The sequence below is a fragment of the Choloepus didactylus genome, chromosome 10 (genome assembly GCF_015220235.1).
Source record: "Choloepus didactylus isolate mChoDid1 chromosome 10, mChoDid1.pri, whole genome shotgun sequence".
Classification (NCBI taxonomy): Eukaryota; Metazoa; Chordata; class Mammalia; order Pilosa; family Megalonychidae; genus Choloepus; species Choloepus didactylus.
Genome location: NC_051316.1, coordinates 96,666,151 through 96,691,505, shown reverse-complemented (window position 1 = coordinate 96,691,505; position 25,355 = coordinate 96,666,151). Strand labels below are relative to the sequence as shown.

At 40.1% G+C, this 25,355-nt stretch overlaps 2 protein-coding genes across 2 annotated transcripts in view; one reads left to right on the top strand and one right to left on the bottom strand.

The window, feature by feature from the left end:
• PPP6C (protein phosphatase 6 catalytic subunit) overlaps window positions 1–22,330 on the bottom strand; it is a 54,789-nt gene extending 32,459 nt beyond the window's left edge. The window contains exon 1 of the mRNA XM_037797720.1: window positions 22,042–22,330. Within this exon, the coding sequence (XP_037653648.1) occupies window positions 22,042–22,116 (75 nt within the window). The 5' untranslated portion in view covers window positions 22,117–22,330. The remainder of the gene's footprint in view (window positions 1–22,041) is intronic.
• LOC119505035 (protein tyrosine phosphatase type IVA 1-like) lies at window positions 12,379–12,840 on the top strand. The gene has a single exon (XM_037797722.1). The coding sequence runs from the start codon at window positions 12,379–12,381 to the stop codon at window positions 12,838–12,840; it is 462 nt and encodes a 153-aa protein (XP_037653650.1).
• Window positions 22,331–25,355: the final 3,025 nt, after the last annotated feature.

The following is a 25,355-nucleotide window of genomic DNA, read 5'->3' as shown; positions in this document are numbered from 1 at the left end:
GATTACACTGTAATTCTTTGAGTGTTTCTGTGGAGATGTGTCCCCACCCAGCTGTGGGTGATGACTCTGATTGGATAATTTCCATGGAGGTGTTGGCCCACCCATTCAGGATGGGTCTGAATTAAATTACTGGAGCACTATATAAGATCAGACAGAAGGAGCAAGCTACTACAGCCAAGAAGGACACTGAAGAACGCCCAGAAGCTGAGAGAAGAACTGCAGTTTGATGACAGCCATTGGAAGCGGACTCTTGCTCTGGAGAAGCTGAGAGAGGACAAATATCCTAAGTGCAACTAAGAGTGACATTTTTGAGGAACTGCAGCCTAGAGAGGAACATCCTGGGAGAAAGCCATTTTGGAACCAGAACTTTGGAGTAGACGCCAGCCACGTGCCTTCCCGATTAACAGAGGTTTTCTAGACACCACTGGCCATCCTCCAGTGAAGGTACCTGATTGCTGATGTGTTACCTTGGACACTTTATGGCCTTAAGACTATAACTGTGTAACCAAATAAACCCCCTTTATAAAAGCCAATCCATCTCTGGCATTTTGCATTCCGGCAGCATTAGCAAACTAGAACAGGATCTAAGAGAAATGATGGAAACATGAAGTGAACAAATATAAGAATCATTGGTGTCCAAGAAGAAGAGAAGGGTAAAGGGCAAGGAAGAGTCTTTCAAGACATAGTTGAAGAAAACTTCCCAAACCTTCTAAATGACAGAAATATGCAAATCAAATATGCAAATCAAACTCCAAATAGAATAAATCCAAATAAATGTACTTCGAGACGTATACTGACTAGATTGTCAGATGCTGAAGAAAAGGTGAGACTTCTGAAAGCAGCAAGAGAGAAGCGATTCACCACATACAAGGGAAACAACATAAGACTAAGTACTGACTACTCAGAGGGCACCATGGAGGTGAGAAGGCAGTGATATAGCATATTTAAGATTCTGAAAGAGAAAAATTGCCAGACAAGAATTCTTTATGCAACAAAGCTCAACTTCGAAATGGAGGGAGAGTGTAAAATTTTCACAGACCAAAAAACGCTGAGAGAATTTGTTAAGAAGAGACCTGCCCTGCAAGCAATACTGAAGGAAGTACTATCAGCTGAGAAAAAAAGAAAACATAGAGAGGTCTGGACAAGAGCACAGAACTGAAGAGTTATTGATAAGGGTAACTTAAAGGAAAAAAAGAGAAAGGGAAAAAAAATAGATCAAACAACGAAAAACCAAAGGATAACATGAGTGGTTCAAAAACTCCCTTCACAGTAATAACTTTGAAAGTGAATGGATTAAACTCTCCAATTAAAAGATACAGACTGGTAGAATGGATTTAAAAAAAAATGACCCAGGGAGAACTTAAAATGGTGGCTAGGAGAGACAGGGCAAAAAAACACCTCCGTGAAAAATACTAGATAAAAACCAGAAAGGGACCCAGAACACCAGTTCCAGCTATGCACCAGCCAGAAAAGTTCTCCTAAATCCACAGGGACGGTGCATGCAGGAGTGTGTGTTCTGAAATGAGTCAGTAAGCTTCCTGAATATCCGGCAGTCACACTGCAGTGTGGGGAAACTGTGGGTTGGAGTTTGGAGGTGGACTAGTACTTTTCTAAAAAACCCAAAAGCGGCTGTAGATATGGCAGCGAGAACTGTACAGTGAAGAGCGGCAGGAACGGGCTGTGAAAATGCCTCAATATCTGGTGTGGAAGATAGCCTTTCGCACAACCACTACTAACTGTCTTGGAGTGAGGAAGGCAGAGGTGAGCCAAAAGGGGAAAATAACCACACCCCTTGCAGCCATCTTCCCAGCGGGCTGGAAACGGTCCTGCCCACCGCCGGCACCACAGCCCAGAGCCACGCCATAAAACCCAGTGTGACAGCAACTGTTTCCAGCAACATGCACACACGCCACATTATCGGGTATGGACAATAGTCTTTCGCACACCCACAGCTAACTGTCTCGGAGCTCGGAAGGTGGAGCTGTGCAAAAAGGGGGAAATTAACACGCCCCATACAGCAGGCTGGGAACACACCCACATGGCTGGTGGCCCAGAACTTCCCTCGAAGGAAGACGTGCACTTGTGATGTAGCACAACCTTCTCTCAGCAGAGACCCTAGAAGGACACAGCTTGGAAGACGGATGCACTCGGAAATCCCAGGGACCCTATGCCAATACCAAGGACTTGTGGGTCACCGGCACAGACAATCTGTGGCGAGACTGAAATGAAGGTTTAGACTATTGCAACAGCCTTAAATCTCCAGGAACACCTGGGAGGTTTCTTTATTAAAGCTGCCCTCCCTCCCTAACTGCTCAGACACACACCCCACATTCACGGTGGAAAGCACCAACAACACACCCAAACTTGGTGCACTAATTGGACCCCACAAGAATCAGACCCCCACACACCACAAAGACAAAGTTGGGGAGAACTGACTTGAGGGGAACAGGTGACTCACAGACGCCATCTGAGGGTTAGGTAGAGAAAGTGTACACCACCAAGCTGTAGCTCTGATAAATCAGAGATTAGCCTTTGAATAATCCTACATATCCTAAAAGAACCCTATCAAGTAAAGCAAATGCCAAGAGGCCAAAAACAACAGAAAATTTTAAAGCATATGAAGAAACCAGGCGATATGGATAACTTAAACCCAAATACCCAAATCAAAAGATCAGAGGAAACACAGTAGTTGGAGCAATTAATCAAAGAACTAAAGACAAGCAACGAGAGCATGGCACAGGATATAAAGGACATGAAGAAGAGCATGGCACAGGAAATAAAGGACATGAAGAAGACCCTAGAAGAGCATAAAGAAGAAATTACAAGAGTAAATTAAAAAAATAGAAGATCTTATGGAAATTAAAGAAACTGTAGGCCAAATTTAAAAAACTCTGGATACTCATAATACAAGATTAAAGGAAGTTGAACACAGCCTCCTCGAGGACCACAGAACAGAAAATGAAAGAACAAAAGAAAGAATGGGGAAAAAGAATCAAAAAAATCGAAACGGATCTCAGGCATACGATAGATAAAACAAAACGTCCAAATTTAAGACTCATTGGTGTCCCAGAAGGAGAAGAGAAGGGTAAAGGTCTAGAAAGAGTATTCAAAGAAATTGTTGGGGAAAACTTCCCCAACCTTCTACACAATATAAATACACAAAGCATAAATGCCCAGCAAACTCCAAATAGAATAAATCCAAATAAACCCACTCAGAGACATATTCTCATCAGACTGTCAAATACTGAAGAGAAGGAGCAAGTTCTGAAAGCAGCAAGAGAAAAGCAATTCACCACATACAAAGGAAACGACATAAGACTAAGTAGTGACTACTCAGCGGCCACCACGGAGGCGAGAAGGCAGTGGTATGACACATTTAAAATTCTGAGAGAGAAAAATTTCCAACCAAGAATACTTTATCCAGCAAAACTCTCCTTCAAATTTGAGGGAGAGCTTAAATTTTTCACAAACAAATGCTGAGAGATTTTGCTGATAAAAGACCTGCCCTACTTCAGATACCAAAGGGAGCCCTACCGACAGAGAAACAAAGAAAGGAGAGAGAGATAGAGAGAAAGGTTCAGTACTAAACAGATTCAATATTGGTTCATTAAAGGACAATAAGATTTCTTCTTTATGCTCTTCTAGGATCTTCTTTATGTCCTTTATATCCTGTGCCATGTTCTTCTTCATGTCCTTTATATCCTGTGCCATGCTCTCATTCTTTCACTGTAGTCCTTTGATTAACTGCGCCAAGTACTGTGTCTCCTCCGATCATTTGATTTGGGTGTTTGGGTTTGGGTTCTCCATATCGTCTGGTTTTAGCACATGCTTTAAGATTTCCTGTTGTTTTTGGCCTCTTGGCATTTGCTTTGCTTGACAGCTGTGATCTTCCAGGATCTCTGCTGAGGGAAGGCTGTGCTACATCACAAATGCGCACGTTCCCTCAAGGGAAGCCCCAGGTCATGCAGGGGTGCTCCCAGCCTGATGCAAAAATGGCTGAATGGGGCATCTCAACCCCCTCCCCCTTTTCGCACAGCTCTGCCTTCCAAGCTCCGGGACAACTAGCTGTGGCTGCACCCAAGGCCACTGTCCACGGCCGATATTGTGGTGTGTGAGGGGTGCTGTGGGATACACTCCCTGTCAGACTGGGTTTCCTGGCACAGCTCTGGGCTGTGGGTATGGCTCCGGGCAGGAGTGTCGCCAGCACGCCGGGAAGCCGGCTGCAAGGGATGTGGTTTCTTTCTCCTTTTGGCTCTCCCCTCTGTCCCTCTGTCCCTGCGACAATGAGCAGCAGGTGTGGGGAGGGCTATCCTCCACGCCAGACACCGAGGCGTTGGCTACAGTCCGCTCCTGCAGTGCTTCACTGCGCGGTTCTCTCTGCAGTATCTGCAGCCACCCCCGGGTTTTTGTTTTTGTTTTTTTTAAAAAGAACTAGTCTGTCTTCAAACGCCAACCCTCAGTTTCCCCACACCACAGCGCGGCCACAGGACTTTCAGCCGGCTTACTCACTCGTTTCAGAATGCAGACTCCCAGTTTCACCAAGTGCACGGCCCCTGTGGATTTAGCAGACCTTGTCTGGCTGGAGCATTGCTGGAAGTGGTATTCTGGGTCACTTTCTGGTTTTTATCTAGTATTTTTCACAGACGTGTTTTTTTCCTGTCTCACCTAAACACCATCTTAGGTTCTCTGTGAGACCAAAGGAAAAGATGCTTGCTACCAAATCCATTATTTCCTGTAGCACACTGTATAATTTAACTCATATGGGCAGTTTATTCAAACACCATAATTAAATGAAACTTTGAATAGAGAGTGAGATCTGGTTGGTTTGTACAGTTTAGTGTGAAGCCCCGATAACATCCCACAGTAATTTGGGCAGAGAATAAAAATATATTGACAAAGTCCTCTTGAGGGACTGGGAAGAAATGTGGAAATATTAAACTTCCCCACCTGGGGAATTCTTCCTATTCTCACAAGAATTGGGGACTACCAATTTAGAAAGCCGAGCCCTCAATCTTGGATCTTGCCCTTATGAAGCTTGTTACTACAAAAGAGAGTCTAAGCCTACTTACACTTGTGCCTAAGAGTCACCCCCAGCATCCCTCTTTCATTGCTCAGATGTGGCCTCTCTAAGCCAACTCTGCAGGTAAACTCACTGCCCTCCCCCCTGCATGGGACATGACTCCCAAGGGTGTAAATCTCCCTGGCAACGTGGGACATGACTACCAGGGATGAGCCTGGACCCAGCATCATGGCTTGAGAAAACCTTCTTGACCAAAAGGAGAAAGAGAATGAAACAAAGTTTCAGTGGCTGAGAGATTTCAAATGGAGTCAGAGAGGACACTCTGGAGGTTATTCCTATGAGTTATACAGATATCCCTCTAGTTTTTATTGTATTGGAATAGCTAGAAGGAAATACCTGAAACTGTTGAACTCCAATCCAGTATACTTGATTCTTGAAGACAATCGTATAACTATGTATCTTCAACAGTGTGACTGTGTGATTATGGAAACCTTGTGGCTCACACTCCCTTTATCCATGTATGGACAGATGAGTAGAAAAATGGGGACAAAAAGTAAATGAATGATAGGGAGGGATTGGGGGATGGGATGTTTTGGATGTTCTTTTTTACTTTAATTTTTATTCGTATTTTTATTTTTTGAAAGGGCAATGAAAATGTTCAAAAATTGATTTTGGTAATGAATGCACAATTATATAATGGCACTGTGATCAACTGATTGTACATTGTGTATGACTGTATGGTATGTGACTATATCTCAATAAAATTTAATTTAAAAAAAAATCCTCAAGAAAATACTTGCAAATTGAATTCAACTAAATACAATGTGAAAATTCTGAGAATTGAATTCGAGAGCATAGGCTAAAAGGGGAAGGCTTATTGTAAAGGTTCCTAGATTGTAAGCTCTTACAGCAGTCATAACGATTCCTGAGTTGTTATGGTTATTTCTAAATTTTGAAATGCTGGGGTCTTTGTGTATAACCTGGCTGGTCCCTGGAACTTCGGATATCTATGTGACACCTAGGATATAGAGCTAAAGTTCTGAAGCTATGAAAGTCAGCATTACCCCATACAGCAACTGTTAAAAAAGCTGAAAAAGAGATCAGACTTCAATTAGAGATATGGATGAAGCTGATCTAGTTAGGACTAAGACAAATCAGAGTAAAGGGTAAAGGACGATATTGACTATGTTTTAGAACTTCAACTTCTATGTGAGATCAAGGGTAGAGATGTTTATTTGGTGCAAAATTTATATTTTCTGTAGCATACTATCTAATTTAATATGTATGGTCAGTTTATTCAAACACCATAATTACATGGAAACTTGAATAGTGTCCTAGTTTGCTAATGCTGCTGGAATACAAAATACCAGAGATGGATTGGCTTTTATGAAAAGGGGTTTATTTGGTTACACAGTTACAGTCTTAAGGCCATAAGGTGTCCAAGGTAAACACATCAGCAATCGGGTACCTTCACTGGAGGATGGCCAATGGTGTCCGGAAAACCTCTGTTAGCTGGGAAGGCACGTGGCTGGCGTCTGCTCCTAAGTTCTGATTTCAAAATGGCTTTCTCCCAGGATGTTCCTCTCTAGGCTGCAGTTCCTCAAAAATGTCACTCTTAGTTGCTCTTGGGGTGTTTGTCTTCTCTTAGCTTCTCTGGAGCAAGAGTCTGCTTTCAACTGCCGTCTTCAAACTGTCTCTCATCTGCAGCTACTCTCTCAGCTTCTGTGCATTCTTCAAAGTGTCCCTCTTGGCTGTATCTCCTCTTCAAAATGTCACTCTCAGCTGCACTGCATTCCTTCTGTTTCTCAGCTCATTTAAACGGCTCCAGTGATTTAATTTAGACTCACCTCCAAGGAAACTACCCAATCAGAGTCATCACTCACAGATCGGTGGGGCACATCTCCATGAACACACTCAAAGAATTACAATCTAATCAACACTGATACGTCTGCCCACACAAGATTACATCAAAGATAATGGCATTTGGGGGGACATAATACATTCATACCAGCACAAATAGGGAATGAGATCTTGTTGGTTTGTACAGATTAGCGTGATGCCCCAATACATCCCAGGGTAATGTGGGTAGAGAATTAAAAAAATGTATTTGCAAAGCCCCCTTGAGGGTCTGGGGGAAAATGTGGAAATATTAAACTTCCCCACCTGGGGAATTCCTGATATTCTCACAAGCATTGGGGATTACTGATTTAATAGGCCAAGCCCTTGATCTTGGGACTTGCCCTTATGAAACATATTCCTGCAAAGGAGAAGCTAAGCCTATTTATAATGATGCCTAAGAGTCACCCCCAGAGAACCTCTTTTGTTGCTCAGATGTGGCCTCTCTCTCTAAGCCAACTCTGCAGGTAAACTCTCTGCCCTCCCTCCTGCATGGGACATGACTCCCAGGCATGCAAATCTCCCTGGCAACATGGGACATGACTACCGGGGATGAGCCTGGCCCTGGCATGATGGGACTGAGAAAGCCTTCTTGGACCAAAAGGGAGAAGAAAAATGAAACAAAACAGTTTCAGTGGCTGAGAGATTTCAAATGGAGTCAAAAGGTCATTCTGGAGGTTATTCTTATGCATTATATAGATATCCCTTTTTAGTTTTTAGTGTGTTAGAATAGCTTGACAGAAATACCTGAAACTGTTGAACTGTAATCCAGTAGCCTTGATTCTTGATGATGACTGTATAACTATACAGCTTTTACTGTGTGACTGTGTAACTGTGAAAACCTTGTGACTGACACTCCCTTTACCCAGTATATGGACAGATGAGTAAGAAAATAAAGACAATAAATAAAATAAATAATAGGTGGGATAAGAGGTATGGGATGTTATCGGTATTCTTCATCATTTTTATTCGTTTTTTTTTTTTTTGGAGTTATGAAAATGTTCAAAAACTGACTGTGGTAGTGAATGCACAATTATATGATGATACCATGAACCACTGATTGTACACTTTCTTGGTTGTCTGGTATGTGAATATATCTCAATAAAATTGCATTTAAAAAAAATATTACTCAAACAAATCTACTGTAAACTCCCAAGTGAATTAAACCAGACTGTTCTCTAGAGGACTGTCTTCATCCTGCAGTATAACTGTCCTCTGTCCCCAACTGCTTTTTCACAAATTGCATTTTAATGTCATGCCATCAATCTGTAGTGAGGGGCCTTTTAGGAACAGTCATCTATAGAGCCCGTCACTGTGTAGACTATAAACAAGGTGCACAAGATACTGTGAAGAACAATATCCTTCAATGAATACCCAGGGGAGGAATGTGTCTTTGCTCCCTCTATCAGGGATAGATGGGATTTTCCTGAGAAATTCGTTTGTTTTTATCATCGTTATGGACTCTTTGAATCTTTAATATGATTAATTTCCATCTTTCTGTAGGGTCCTGAAAAGATTAGGGCCTAATCTCTAAGAAGTAACCTGGTCTTCATAGCTTTTATTTTATAAACTATTCTTACTATTACTTCTATCTCCATCCAGTTCCCTATCTTTATTTTCTCTTTATCTCACTTTTCTCTTCTATTCTGAATGTATTTTATCATGTTATATTGAATGCATCTTTGTAAACCACCCTATATTCTTTTTGGAACAAAGTGCATTATTTAATAAACATTTTTAAACTAATTACAGCACAGATTCCTGAGATTCCATGGTTACCATATCTGAACGTGCCAAAATTTGTACCCACACTGAGTGGCTATCCTAGTACATAATGCCTCCTGAACTTCAAATCACCCCTGGTGACCAGCAGCCCATCACCCTCAGTGCTGATGTGAACATGATAATGGACACTAAGCTAAAGAACATCACTGCAAAACCTTGCCAATCTCAAAGGCTGTTGAGTGTCTGGAGAATACATCTGAAGGCAGCATCCTTCCACCTAAATGCAGGTACGCTAACTAAAGAAAAACAGCAGCTGCCTCCTGTGAGCGCCACATCTACAAACCCCAACTGAGGATTTGGTGAGCTATGGCTCTAGATCATGGCTCTAGACCAATACCTAATTCAGCAGCAGCTTACAAGTTCATATTAAGCACACATGTGCACGTGTGCGCGCGCACACACACACACACACACACACACACAGAGTCTATAAAATCTTGGTAAAAACTTTATAACAGTTAGCCAGCTACACACACACACAGCGCAGCAGCTTCATAGGGCCAGCCTTCCCATGGGCAAGATACATGCCCCTCTCTCCTCTCATCTCTTCCCAGTTTTACTTTGCTGCTTGGCTTGAAGGAAGCATGGTTTCTGCTACTGTTCCAAAACAGTCATTTAGTTAGGATTCTCAATCTTACCCCAAATTTAGGGCTAACTGCACTCCCCACCCCCACCACCCGCCAACCCCCCTTGAATCAGGAACACTCCCATGGCTCTTATTCTTAGGAGGCCCTAATTCTCTTCTCTACCTTTTTCTCAAGACACCTAATCATGGTTCCATTGTATTCTCTGCCTCCTTTCTCCTTGTCTCCTTCTGCCCCTCAAATCCTCTGGATTCTAAAATTTTGTAAGTCTTTGTTTAGTTGATCTTGCTATCTAAAACACACTTGTTCCTTTCCTTAATTTTGCACACTGGTATTTGCATGTAGCACTCTGAAGCTTTGACAACCAAAATGTCTCCAGACATTACTAAATGTACCCTTGGGGACAAACTTGCCCCCAGTTGCAAACTACTGGCCTAGACTTTTCTAGCGAATTTAATACTATTAGAACAGTGTCTGCAGCACACATGGCAATCAAATTTTTGTTGCCTAACTGACCTGTCTATCCAACAGTTTTCTGGATATCTCTACCTTAATGTCTTGACTTGGAAGCATCTGAAACTCAATACAACCTAAACCGAACTCCTCTGTACTCTTTAATGTAGTTATAGTACTTTTTAAGTATAATTCTTGTCAGAAACTAAGAGATTATACTGAACTCTTCTTTTTCCCTCAGAACTTAGACTTAATCTGTCAATAGCTCCTATTATACCTTAATTTCATTTCCAGCACTAGAATCTTTTGTCATTGCCTTATTTCAGGCCCTCATAATATGTCATGTGGTCCATAAATTCTATGGCATTTTTGTCCCATTCCAATCTATGGTCCACAAAACTGCTAGTATAATATTTCTGAAACCTACTGTCCCTCTCCTCCTTAAAAATCCCTCAAGAGCACTCCTCTGACTGTGGCAGTGTTTCCCAAACTCCATTCAGATAGCATCTTCATGATTTTGTCATATTCCTACCACATACAACAATGTACACCTCTAAGAGCTTTCTTTGAATCTACTTTTCTTTTAATAATATGCATTTTAAGCATATTACAAAGTCACAATTTAATATATTTGTTTTTCCCTAAAATATAAACACATTTCAGAGCGTTTATCCATGGACCACCTAAAAGATAAAAATCTAATTTTATTGGCCTAGTCTTCTATGATTTCATCCCTACCTGTTTTCCCAGTACAACCTCCAGCCTTGAGAAACTACTTGGAATTCCCTGAACTGTTCTTTCAGATTAGGCTATATGTAGTATTTATCCTGCTTGCATGTTCTTTCCTTCCTCTTTCGTCTACCTGAACAAACTCTGTTCATTCTCTCACTGTTCCTTTGTTAAACCATCTCTGGCACCAGAGTTAGATGCTGCTGCTCTGTTCCCCAACTCCTTGGAGAGTCCTCTATTATAGTACCTACTACAATGTATAATGATCATTCATTTACCTCTATCACCCTTACTATGTTAAGAATCCCTCAAATGTAGAGAAAATATCTGACTCTATCCACCACATCCACAGAGAACAGTAGTTAACATAAGGAACAATTTAAGAAATATTTGTTGTAAAGCAGTATACAGTTCAGTTCAACAAACCTTTATTGATTGTTTATGACATACAAGGCAGTGTTCTAAGACTACAGAGAATACAAAAATAAACAAGCATGATCCTAGCCCTCAAGAAGCTTACAGTCTAACAGTGGAGTGAGACACATTTGCTAACACACAAGACAGAACTCTATAAGGGGTAAAATGGAGCAATAAAATGCTTATAGGGTAAAGCAGTGTCAGTATACAAAAGAATGGGAATTTAAAGTCAGCAAATAAATTCAAATATGTAACCTGCTGAATCACTGTAACAAAAATCACTTAACTCTCACTAAGCCCCGGCTCTAATATATGTTCTGCCTATCACAAAGATTACGTAAATTTAAGAATGGACCTGAAGGTGCTCTGAAAACTATGAACAGCTATGTAGATTCTAATCTTTACTACCAATTCTGACTGTGGAATCCAAGAGCCCCGCATAGAGGAAGCAGCATCTGAGCTATAGAACTCAAAAGGTTAAGTACCAAGGAACATGGAGACTATTCTATAGAGGAAGTATAAGTGATAGTTATGAACAAAGGCCCTGGAGCCAGACTGCCTACAGATTTGAATCCTAGCTCCTCCACTTACCTACTAGCTAAATAACTTGGGAAAGTTACTTTGTGCTTTGGTTAGCTGTCTGTAAAACTGAGCTACCTGTCTGTAAAATAGTACACAACTCAAAGGGTTATTACGAGTATTAAATGAAATAATATTTGTACTACATAATTATTAAATAAGCTGGTGAAAGAAACAAACTGAACAGAAGCAAAGAAGCAGAGAAGTACAGGACATCCAATACAGAAGAGGGCAATCCAACATGCTTAGGTTGGAAAGCAAAAAAAAAAAGGTGGTTTAGTGCAAGATGTACATAGAAAGGCATGCTATTAGCTATGCTAAAAAGGTTATTAACTGAGCCTGGTGCCACCACCAACTCCTGCTCCACCGCCGCCCCCTTCCCTGCAGCCGCTGTCACCGCCGCCGCCTATTTCACCACCGCCTGGGGACCAGCTGTATGATTAGGCCACAATCTTCAATGAGTAAACATATTCCTCAGTTCTGTGGTGTTCTTGGTCACACATTTACGGACTTTCTAAACGGCAGTGGAGATTACTGCCAGGCACAGCATGACCTCTAAGCAGACAAGTGAACTGTAGAAACTCGTTACTACTCCACCAAGAAATCCCCGTAAGAGTGGTTAACCTGGACATAGAAGTGTTGAATTGAAATCCGCAGAGCATTTTACAAGAGTTCTGACCTGGATGGGGTAATCCTCAGTGCACTTCTTTATACTGCCTCAGTATTACTGGATTGAAGAATCGCTGCTTCTTGTTAGGTTCATTTCATTTCCCGTTACTTCCAACTTCATACATGAAGCACGGAGAATTTCAAGTGGGGTATATTGAAGAAGACTTCAGTTTCTTTACATCATTTCCGTATTCAACTTTTTTAATTCTTTCATAACCTTTTTGAGTGTTTTTTAACTAAATTAATATGGCTCGAATGAACCGCCCAGCTCCTGTGGAAGTCACATACAAGAACATGAGATTTCTTATTACACACAATCCAACCAATGCAACCTTAAGCAAATTTATAGAGGAAGTTAAGAAGTATGGAGTTACCATAGTAAGAGTATGTGAAGCAACTTATGACACTGCTGTTGTGGAGAAAGAAGGCATCCATGTTCTTGAGTGGCCTTTTGATAATGGTACACCACCATCCAACCAGATTGTTGATGATTGGTTAAGTCTTGTAAAAATTAAGTTTTGTGAAGAACCTGGTTGCTGCATTGCTGTTTATTGTGTTGCAGGTCTTGGGAGAGCTCCAGTGCTTGTTGCCCTAGCACTGACTGAAGGTGGAATGAAATACGAAGGTGCAGTACAGTTCATAAGACAAAAGCGGCATGGAGCTTTTAACAGCAAGCAACTTTTGTTATTTGGAGAAGTACCATCCTAAAATGTGGCTGCACTTCAAAGACTCCACTGGCTACAGAAACAACTGTTGCATCCAATAAAACTGGGGTGCCTGATGCTATTGCTTTGGAAGTGGAACTTAAGAGAGGAAGGATCTAATTTGTCATACGTATTAGCCAATGTGTTAGTGAATTAGTCTAATGATGCTTTCATAGGAGTATTGAAAAGCAGTTTTACCATGCTATGAGTTTGACAAAATTTGGAACCTCTATGTTTGGGTTACAATCAGCCCATTTGGGCACTTAGCAAAAAATTCTTGCTGGTCAGCTTTTAAAATGGGCTTATTTGAGAAAATTGTTTAATGTTTAAGAAAATACGTAAGAATTAAAAAGACTTGAAAATAAAAAAATAAAAAATAATAATAACAAAATAAAATAAAATGGGCTTATTTATGCACTATATAGATAATACCTCTTAGGTTTTAATGTATTGGAATAGCTAGAAATAAATAACTGAAACTACCAAACTCCAACCCAGCAGTCTGGACTGCTGAAGACAATTATATAATAATGTAGATTACAAGGGGTGACAGTGTGATTGTGAAGACCTTGTGGATCACACCCCCTTTATCTAGTGTATGGATGAGTAGAAAAATGGCGATAAAAACTAAAGGACAAATGGGATGGGAGGGGGGATGATTTGGGTGTTCTTTTTTCACTTTTATTTTTTATTCTTGTTCTGGTTCTTTCTGATGTAAGGAAAAGGTTCAGAGATAGATTGTGGTGATGAACGCATAACTATGTTATCATACTGTGGACAGTGGATTGTATACCATGGATGATTGTATGGTGTGTGAATGTATTTCAATAAAACTGAATTTAATAAAAAAAAAAAAAGGGGGCTTATCATTTGTAACAATTGACCTTTCCTGAAATCATGCAATATTGAGTTATAGGTCTTCTATGCCAGAATCTTACCAATATATAAAAAATTTAGAGAGATTAGGTGCCAAAATACCCAGCACAATACCTGTATTATATTTTTAGTATCATACAGAACTTTAAGTCCCAGGGACTGTGAACATTCTAGACTTTATGTGGTTTATTCCTCCAGTCATTTCAAACACTGAAAGTAGGGCCTATGTAGTTATTTGCCTGTTCACTTTGTTAACATCTCCCACATTCGTACCAGTATACATCAGGTTTGCTCAGTCATGGATTTTGTTGGCTTTTAATGTTTTATCTATAAATCTCATTTGGTGATGCTAGAGAAAATCTCCATTTTGAAAATCTACATTGTACAGAAGCACATGTCTTCAACGCCTCCAGACAAAAAAGCCTTACAATTAATCTAATATTTGCACTTTGGGGTGCAACTTAACTGGGAGGGCCTGACAAATGAATGGGAGGGAGGCTATTAAATATTTTAGTAAAATGTTGCTTTTACCTTGTGCAGAACATGTACAATATGCTCTTCAATTTAGTAAATATTTTTTTAAAAGGTAGAGATGCTTTGTTAGAGTAGCTACAATAATTCTTAATCCAAATTTCTGAAATTCTTGTAATTTTTTTCCCATATCTGTCGGAAGTTGTTTACCAGGCATTATTTTTGTTCCAAGTGTGACTTTTTTTTCCTTCTCTTCCCAATCTCTCTTGCAAAAAAAGAAAGCAGGTTTCTGCTAATGATTCAGCAGACATCTAATATTTTATATGCCTTTTGAGCTGTGTAACTTAGTATTTGGATACTTGGTAATTTGTTTTATTATGTAATTGATAAAATGGTGATGTGTATTAATGTTAGTTCAACCATATATTTATAATGTCTGGGAATGTGTGGTTACAGTTCTGTGGGAGAAATAATTTGTCAGTGTTCACCAGCTTGTAAAAACCTAGAGCGAGAGCTTAGACACATAAATAAATAATGAAATGAAGGGAAAAAAAAGGTTATTAACTATGTCAGGGAAAAGGTTACTATAACTATGTACAGAGAGGCTTTCCAACCTAGTTTGGGCTATCATTGATTAGCTGAACATCCTTAGGCCAATCAGAAACTCTGTGAAGCTCAGTTTCCCCCTCTGTAAAGTGAGAGCATTTTACAATGAACTCCAATTCTCATTCACTCTGAAATTTGGGGGAAGGGGCTGGGGAGTCATCAGACTGTCCCATATGGTAGGGTACCAGCCACATGTGGCTACTAAGCACCTGCAATGTATCTAGTCCAAACTGGGATGTGCTGTAAATATAAAATGCACATCACATAGTTCATATACTTAGTACAAAAAAGGGGACAATATTGAGTTAATAATTTTATATTGATTACATTTTAAATGATAATATTTTAGATATAGTGAATGAAATAAAATATTAAAATTAATTTCACTTGTTTCTTTTTACTTTTTATAAAATGTGGCTATCAAGAAAATTTCTGACTCATTTGTGAGAATTATATTACTACTAGACAGCACTGTTAATGACTATTTTCAGAAGACACAGGAGAATGTAATTTTGTGGCCAAAAAGGACAAACAAAATGCCAGACATTATCAGAAAGTCTTGAAGCACAGAAAACAGTCTCCTAGCCCTATACAGAAAATGCTGTACTGTGTTAAGTTTTCTTTGCATACCTGAAGAAAGAAACGATATAAAATTAAACAATTCAGGTAACTAGAATGATCAATAAGACCAGCAGTAAGGCAAGCAAAAAAACTAACAGGCTTCAAGTGTGGAAGGACAAAGACTACTGAATATGATGAAAGTCCACAAACTCAGATAGAGGCTGGATGAGGAGGTACAAAAAGCTGTTCACCAACTCTCAGAAAAAAGCAAGGGAGAATTCTTTGAAGCTTTATGGAGGCATTCTAGACAGAAGTACTACTTCGCAAAGCAGGCAGCCTTATATGAAAAGCCAAAAGAGGCCCAGACTAAACCTGAAAGTGCATTCCGAAAGGATTACATTAAATGTTAATCCATAAAAGTGGTTACTACGGAATTTCTGAGAGACACCTGTATTTCCCCAATCCCTTCTACAGTAATTGCCTTTAGCTCTTCAAAAAATTGAACGCCAAGCCTTAACTCAGTGTACAATTTCTTTTCTCGCATGTCACCTTTAAGAACTGCCCTAAAGATTAGACAATTTCCAAGTTACAGAACCCCTGCTCTCCCAAATACCTAAGTATTCCCAAAACCTGCCTTTATCATTCATTCTTCCACTTGGCCGAGCATGAGATCTGTACCTTCTATGATTCTCTCAAAACTTTTCTGTGGATGAGACATTATCACTTGAGTTCTTTATAAAAAGGCTACACTTGGTACACTCATTTTTAAATATTTCATTCTTATTCCTTCAAAACAAGTAGATTCCATCCCATAACTAATTTAGCCACAGAGAAATCCTGATCAGATTCAAAACATCTTAAGTATTTACTATTTGATCTAGTACCTCCAACTTCTAGTCAATTTAAAACTAACACAGGTAACTTTCCGTTGACTTTTTTTTTCTACCACAACAAATCTTTTCCATTACGATCATTAAGTGGCCCCAATAGTTTCTTTTCTTCCTCTGTAATAATATTTTATTTTGGCTTTAAAACCTCTGAAAAGGTGCTCCTAGAATACTTTTTTGATCTCCCTAATTTTAATTTGCACTTCATGCCAAGGAAGAGAAACAAAATTAAACTTCTTTAAACACACCAGAGATGAGCAGCACAAGTAAAGTAATCTGATAAAAACACTTTCAAGAAAAGAAGGAACATCTAAGATGGTGGCACAGAGAGGCGTGGAAGCTAGTTAGTCCCCCTGGAACAACTAATAAAAACCAGGAACAACTAGTAAATAATCTGGAATAACTATGTGGGGGACAAACGTGACCATCCACTCATCATACACCAACCTGAAGTGGGAGGAATGCCTGAGATTGCAGCATAAAATCTGTAAGTAAAAACTGCGGATCCAAGCCAGAAGCCCCCTCCCCCCACAGCCTGAGCTGCAAAGCCTGGTGGTGCTAGAGAGAAGCTCTCTCCCAGCAAGCGAATATAGCTCAGCTGAGCTCCAACTGGGGTTTTAATTAACAAGCATGGACTGCTATCTATGAGCTACAGGTCCCCAACAAGCAGACAGAGGCTTTGGGTGACAACTGACCTTGGAGAGACAGAGGGTGGATGAGGACTGGCCCTGAAGAGGAATTCCTGTCCCTGTTTCAGCTCAGTGGAGAAAGCCTCAGCCATTTTCAGCTCCCAGCACTCTGACCCAGACAAGGGTGGAGCTAGCACAGGCAGAGTCTATTCAAATACTAATGACCTCTCCCTAGGGGGGTTATCTTCCCTAAGAGGAAAGGGGTGGGGCCCAGCTCTACTACCCACCTTCCATTCTGAACCAGACCCCACAGCCTGGAGGAAAACAGCCATGGGCCATACCTCCTTACACCAGTATGGAGTTACAGGCTGACAGGCACCACCTGCTGGGCAGAAAGGCACAGTGAACTGAGGCATCGCAGGGTGTACCAATTTTCTAAGACACACAGTCAGGGAAACCGGATAGTGAATATTTCTTCCTTCTGGGATCTGAGCCCGTTCTGGGAAAACCTGATTGGGGCAACCAAGGAAACTATGCCTGGACAATGTAAAACTACAACCTACACTAAGAAAAACAAAGTTATGGCCTAGTCAAAGGAACAAACTTACACTTCAACTGAGATACAGGAATTGAAACAACTAATAATAAGTGAATTCAAAAAGTTTAGGGAAGATATGGCAAGAGAGATGAAGTGTATAATGAAAACACTGGGCATACATAAGGTAGAAATTGAATGTTCGAAAAAGCAACTGGCAGAATCTATGTAAATGAAAGGCACAACACAAGAGATGAAAGACACAATGAAAACATACAACAGCAGATCTCAAGGGGAGAAGAAAACACTCAAGAACTGGAGAAAAAGGCACCTGAAAGCCTACACACAAAAGAACAGATAGAGAAAAGAAGGGAAAAATATGAGCAACATCTCTGGGAACTTAAGGACAAAATGAAAAGCAAGAATGTATATGTCATTGGTGTCCCAGAAGGGAAAGAGAAGGGAAAGGGGGCAGAAACAATAATAGAGGAAATAATCAATGAAAAATTTCCATCTCTTATAAAAGACATAAAATTACAGATCCAAGAAGCGCAGCGTACCCCAAACAGAATAGATCTGAATAGGCCTACACCAAGACACTTAATAATCAGATTATCAGAAGTCAAAGATAAAGAGAGAATCCTGAAAGCAGCACAAGAAAAGCGATCCATCACATACAAAGAAGCTTGATAAGACGATGTGCAGATTTCTCAATAGAAACCATGGAGGCAAGAAGGAAGTGGGGTGATATATTTAAGATACTGAAAGAAAAAAACCACCAACCAAAAATCCTATATCCGCAAAACTATCCTTCAAATATGAGGGCGAGCTTAAAATATTCTCTGACAGACAATGACAGAGTTTGTGAACAAGATATCTGCTCTACAAGAAACACTAAAGGAATCACTGCAGACAAAGGAAAAGACAGGAGTGAGAGGTCTGGAAAACAATTTTGGGACATAGTAGCACAGCCATGTAAGTACACTGAACAAAAATGACTTGAGTATGGTTGAAAGAGGAAGGTTGGGACCATGTGGGACACCAGAACAAAAGACAAAGGATAAACACTGGGACTGTGTAACTCAAGGAAACCTAGGGTGCTCAAAGATTGTAATAAAAGGTACAAATACGTTTTTACATGAGGTAGAACAAATGAATGTCAACACTGCAAGGTGTTAAAAATAGGGTAGGATTGGGGGGAAAATACAATCAATGCAAACTAGAGACTATAATTTACAGAAACACTGTATTATGCTTCCTTTAATATAACAAAGGCAATATACCAAAGCCAAAGCTAAATGCATATGGGGGTGGGGGGCGGATAGGGGAAAGGTATGGGACTCCTGGCATTGGTGATGTTGTCTGACTCTTTATTCTACTTTAGGTTAATGCCATCTTTCCTTTTGTTGCTTTCTAGCTGTCAAGTTTTGTTTTTTTGTTTGTTTTTTTCTCTCTCTTTCCCTTTTCTTTTTCTTTTGCCTCTCTGCCTTCTTTGACTTTTCTTCCTTCTTTGTGGAAGAAATGGAGATGTAGAGATGTCCTCATATAGATAGTGGCAATGGTGCTGAATACATAAATACGTGACTATATAGGGAACCAACAATCGTTTACTTAGGACGGAATGTATGGTGTGTAAACAAAACTGCCTTAAAAAATGGGTTGACAAAGAAAACATGAGAGCACTATATTGAGTGAAATAAGACAGACACATAAGGACAAATATTGCAGGGTCTCACTGATATGAACTAATTATAAAATGTAAACTCATAGACACAAAATATAAGTTACCAGGACATAGAATGAGGCTAAAGAATGGGGGGCAGTTGCTTATTATGAGCAGAATGTTCACTCTAGGGTGAACTTAAACATTTGGAAAAGGACAGAGGTGATGGTAGCATGCTGTGAGAATGACTAACAGTGCTGAATGGTCTGTGAATGTGGTCGAAAGGGGAACCTCGGAGTCACATATGTCACCAGGAGGAAAGTTGGAGGTTGAAAGATAAGAATGTATAAAACAGTGAATCTTGTGGTGGACAATGTCTGTGATTAACTATACAAATATTCGAAATCTCTCTCATGAAATAGAACAAATGTATGACACTATAACTAGAAGTTAATAATACAAAGGCATATAGGAAAAAAATACATACCTATTGCAAACTATATACTACAGTTAGTAGTATTTTAACATTCTTTCATCGATAGTAACAAATGTACTATACCAAAATATGAATCAATAATAAAGGGCTTGTTGTTAGGGGTATGGGAGGATTTGAGTTTCCTTTTTTTGTCTGTATTTCTTTTCTGGAGTAATAAAAATGTTCTAAAAATTAAAAAAAAATTTAATTGTGTTGATGGGTACACAGCTATATGATGATACCAGGAGCTATTGATGGTACACTTTGAATCTTTGAATAGTTGTATGGTATGTGAACAATTTCAATAAAAAATATATATTAAAAAAAAGAAAGAAAAGAAAAGAAGGAAAGCCTCTACTTGTACAGAAAAATTCAGAATTGGTTTTTCTCAATAATTGCCCAGATGGTCAAAAAAGTTTAAGAAACAGATAAAGCTACAGTCCAATTGCGTTTTAAACAGAAATGAAATGGTTTAATAACTACACTTCCTTAAAATGGGAAGGAAATGTAATGTTTATCAAACTAAGAAGCCTGAAGAAAATCCAACTGATTATCTTTCAAATCACTTCAGTGCCCAATTTCAATACAATATCAAAACACATTTTCATAATAAGAAGCAACATTTTATTACTTATAAACACAAAGCTTGGGAAAGCCATATGGACCACACTCCCCTTTGTCCAGTGTATGAACGGATGAGTAAAAAAATGGGGGGGGGGGGGTAGCACTCGGTGTTCTTTTTTAATTTTTATTATTATTTTTGTGTGTGTGGTAATGAAAATGTTCAAAAATTAATTTTCGTGATGAACACACAACTATATAATGGTACTGTGAACAACTGAATGTATGCTTTGTACGACTGCATGGTATGTGAATATATCTCAAGAAAATGGAATTAAAGAAATAAATAAACAAGCTCTTCTTTAAAAGTTAAAAAAAAAGCTTAAAACAGCTTTACATATAATAAATAAAAAGAAACAAAATTCCACATCAATTAATTGATATGCAATAATCAACTTCACCTATGAGATTAACAATTCTACCAAAAGAGGTCAGGTTAAGATTCCATGAATTGGATCCCAATATTGGTTGTGTTCTCATCTCCTGATAAAGCACACAGCAGAAAGAAGCCACACAAAAAAACAAAATAAATAAAATCATATGGCTAGTAAATTAAAAAAAGAAGTTGCAAAACTAATGTTTGAAGGATTCTGATGAGCATGAAAGCTACATTACTACTACCATTCACTGTCCTCATTTAAATTTATTTATTCTATTAAAAAGGGGAAAAATGCATAAGAATGACTCCCCTATCATACAGCACGTATAATTAACATGTAACAATTCAGTTACATTCACAACAGCACAAGTGGCCTTAAAAATTTGGCATACTCGATGACTGAGGTTATGTTAAAGATCAACTTCCTGGACCACGGAAGATAGGAAAATAAAAAAGCAAGTACTCTTCCTTAAGAGAAAAAATTCTCAAAGGCAAATTGCTTTAAACTGACAGATTAAAGACTAAGAAGAACTACTAAGAGTTTAACCACTTACCAACAACATGTCAAAAAGTACTGAAATAAAACAGGCACTAACACTACACGGTGAAAATTTCTAGACCTCTAAGCACTGGTTTTAGCAAGCATATAGAAATACTTTTCCAAAAAGCTGTATACCAAGGAGCTTATATGACTTTACTCTTACATTCCTTCCTTCTTTCATTTACTCTTACTAGGACTTGCAATAACAAGGAGCAACTCACCAACTTTAGAAACCAAGAAACTGAAAACCTGAGTTAAGAAGGGAAGAACGACTTAAAAGGCAGAGAAGTATTTGTATTTACTGAGCGCCTAAGACTTTATCGACTTAAAATTAGCTCAACATCTAACTCAGAAACGGGATTCACATCTGAATCAACACAACCAAACTAACACTCCAAAACAGCAATTTGGGAGGGCGGTAAGGAAAGAGGGATGACTTGACGTTCTCTCACATCTCTACCAAACCGCTATGACCCATCGCCTTTCGATTCCTCAGAAACTTAAACACACCAGGGCTGCGTTCCGGGTCCGGGTCCTGTCAGACGCCGGCCACCCGGCGCTCCTATCCACTTTGTTGGAGATGACCCCATCCCAAGAGCAGCACTTGATTCGGACTCTGGGAAACCCGGGAGCAGGGGGTGGTGAGGGGGAAGGGTCTTCTGACCAAAGCTGTTAGGGCTCGGAGTCCGAGGGGCAAGGGGGCGACCCTGGGGCAGAGGCCGCGGCACCCCTCCATCCCCGCTGAAGAAGCCTGGACAGCAACAGGGAGACGCTGGCTCCCTCCGCTCTCCCCGAAACGCCAGGTCGAGCCTCTCACTCTGCACCCTGCTGGGTCCTCCACAGTGACCCGACAGGGTACCTGGCAAGGGTCCCACGAACGGAGGAAGGGCGGGCCGGAGGGCCCCCTACTGCCGGAAGAGGCGAGCCCCGCAAGCAGGGCTCTCTCCCGGGCCCAGCTCACCTTTAGGTCGTTCTCTGGCAGGTACTTGCATAGCCGCGCTATCTCCACATACTTGTCCAAGTCTAGTGGCGCCATTTTAGAAGTACAAGCCGCGGCGGCGGCGGCGACGGCAGCAGCGGCACCGGTGGGTGTTGCAGCCGCGGCAGTGGCGGAGACCAAAGCCGGACCTCTTCCTACGTCACTTCCGGCCCGGGAAAGGCGTCTGCGCAGCGACGTTAAATCCTGACCGGATTCTCCCGGCTGCCTCAGCACGCCTCACGGCCTTTCTGGTTGTACCTAGGCTGCAGACCCTTCGGAGGGCCCCCGGAGCATGAGCGAAACCTGCTGGGACCCATACTTGTCGCCGTGGAGAATGCTGGGATTTGTAGTTTGCTTTTATGACCAGCTACTCTCTTTGCCTTCCTTCCGTCCCTTCCAGACTTTCACTTCTAGGAATCCGACATTTTTCCGGTGCAAAACGGCGAAGTAGGCACGGCTAGCTATTTCCTGGTTTCTCATTCCGACCCTTCTAATCACTCTGTTATATCAGAACATCTTCAGTTAAAAACTACGTAAACCCGAACATGGTAACCTTTTTACACTTTTCCAAGGCCTTGTGAAAACCTTGCCTACATCTTAGATTGTATATATGTTACTAGAATAAAAATGTAAAAATATATCCATGGAACTGGACCACACAACAACAACAACAACAAAATCTGTGGCAGAGATGTCAGGCTTCCAATCTTCCTGCCTGGAAGGAAGGGAAACAAATATCCAGACGTTTCTTAGGTAAAATGCTTTACAAATGCTGTTAATTCATTTAATCCTCGTAACATTTCATGGGAAAGTGAGAGGTTAAGTAACTTGCCCAAAATCTCACAGGGAATAAGGGGTGGAGGCGAAATGGGAAAATAAGTCTGGCAGACTTAAACATACTTCATTGAGAGTCCCACGAGGGCAGGGATTTTCCTGTTGTATCCCCAGCACCAAGAACAGGACCTCGCATATTGCATGCCTCTAACATTCATTCATTCGACAACTATTTATTGAACACCAACTATTTTCCAGACATAGTTGTAAGCGCTTGGGGTAGTCAGCAAACAGACAAAGATCCCTACCCTCAACACGGAGTTATATTCTAGCAGAGGAAGACAGCATAAGCAATATACATAATAATTGTATAGTACAGTAGAAAGTGATTAAATTTTATTAAAAAAAAAAAGCCACAGGATTGGGGAGATATGGTGAAGCATTTTTAAAAATGAACCACCAGTTCAGGGAGTTAACCACACAGATACTTGAGGGAAATTACAAGGAAGATCAGGTGTGGAGTCCCTAAGAGGAGGCCCTAAGTAGAGCATATCCAGAGTCTTTGGAAAATACAAGACTGGAGAGCTACTGTGGAATATTGGCAGAGTTCAAGATACTCTAACTTGTTTTAAAAGGATCACTCTGGCTGCTATATAAGACGGTAGGTGGCAATGGTTGTAGCTGAGAGACCAATTGGGAGATTATTACATAATCCAAGAGTAGCAGGTACTCCATAAATATTTGTTATTCAAGGGATCCTCTTGCTCTAAAGTATATTTTGGGGACAATTGGCTAAATTTTAATGATGTCTCTGGGGGAAGTGCTTTGTATTATTCTTGCAACTGTTCTGTAAGTTTGAAATTGTATCAAAATAAAATTAATTTAAAAAATAAATAAATATTGCAGAGTGAATGCCTCCCACAAGCATTCATTTCTTCTTTATTCAACAAACAGTTATATAGTGCCTGTGATGTGAATAATACAGATAGATGAAAGACAGCTGGGGAGCTTATAGCCTGATAAGGGAAACAAACAATAAACATATAAATGAACAAATATGTAATTGCAAAATATGATTAGTGCTAAAAAGGGAAATAAGAGGGGGTACTCCTATGAAAAATGGAATAGAAAAGGCCTACTTAAGTTGGCAGTATAGTAGAGGTAAAGTGTACAGATTACCTGCGTTCAAAACTTGGTTCTACCAGTTACTAGCTTTTGGTAAGTTTTTCATCCTCTCCGTACTTCAATTTTCTCAGTTCCAATATGGAGATGATAACAGTAGCTACTGCATGTGGAAAGGGTAAGAATAGTACTTACCTCATAGGCTTGTTCAGACATTTATTATAATAGAGTTAATATATACTTAAAATGGTGTCCAGCACACAGTACGTGCAACATGAGTGATAGTACTGAGTATTGGGTAGACAGGGAAGGCCTTTTTGAAAACGTAACGTTAAACCTTTAGAAAAAAAAGGAAAGGGAGTTTCTTGGAGAATAATTTCAAATTTGTGAAAAGACGATATTGGCCTTTTTATTACAGTCCTCTTTGGAGACTTTTCATCTTTGAACCACAGTAAATGTGAATAAATCCTACTCAAGATACCTTCTGAGAATTGAGAAGGAGGGCATATAGGAAGATCAATATGAACCTTCTTTATAAACTGTAAAAGGAAGGTGTCCCCAGCTTTATTGCCTTCCTTTACTAATGGGCAGGTGAACAAGTGGGTGACAAAAACCAGTGGTGTGTTCTTTCTGTGAAAATAGGTGGTAGTCTTCATATTACCAAACTTGGACAGCAAGAAGCTCCCTCCTGCAGACCTACCTCATTGAGTAAACACCACTCCTGATGCCCACAGCAGAGAAGGAGGAAAGCATCCCTAGTAGTATTGGGTGAGTTCTTGGAAGAGAAGATAGACACACTGGGTGGTTTGGTACTGACAGAGTGTAGATAACTTGCTGACTAGATTGCATTCTTAGTCTTCCTTGGCAAAAACAGAAGATCTGGGATCCAGGTTCTGTCATTTACTTAGATAAGTCATTTTTAACTTTTCTAGGCCTAGGTTTCTATTTAAAAAATAGACTTCACAAGTTCCTCCTAGCACTCTCAAAGGTGAGTTCTAGGCTAAAATTATTCATCCCATATGAAAACTGGTTGCCATTTTGCCCACAAACCTCTTTAAATTTTTCTTCTTCCTGTGCAATTCCATTATGGCACCTTGAAGTATACCTGGCCAAAAGACAAAGGGGATGTCAGCACATTTTGCGGCTCTGACCCCAAATCTCCATCTAGATGCACATGGATAGATGGCAGTGCTCATGTGGCCTTGGTTTTCTTTCCTGAAGGAGAGCAGGATGACTGAATACTCCTCTTTGGTATTAATGGAGATTTTTCCATTAGTATGGGAACTCACAAAGACTTGGATTTTTGAGCAGTGAGGGGAGCTATGGACTTCAAATTCCATTTTGTCAATAAATTTTGGTTATGATTTCAAGTAGTTAAAAGATTTATAAAACTGGCCTTT

Bases quoted from the DNA above. Each gene is read 5' to 3' on its own strand.
- LOC119505035 (XM_037797722.1), top strand. From the start codon at position 12,379: ATGGCTCGAATGAACCGCCCAGCTCCTGTGGAAGTCACATACAAGAAC.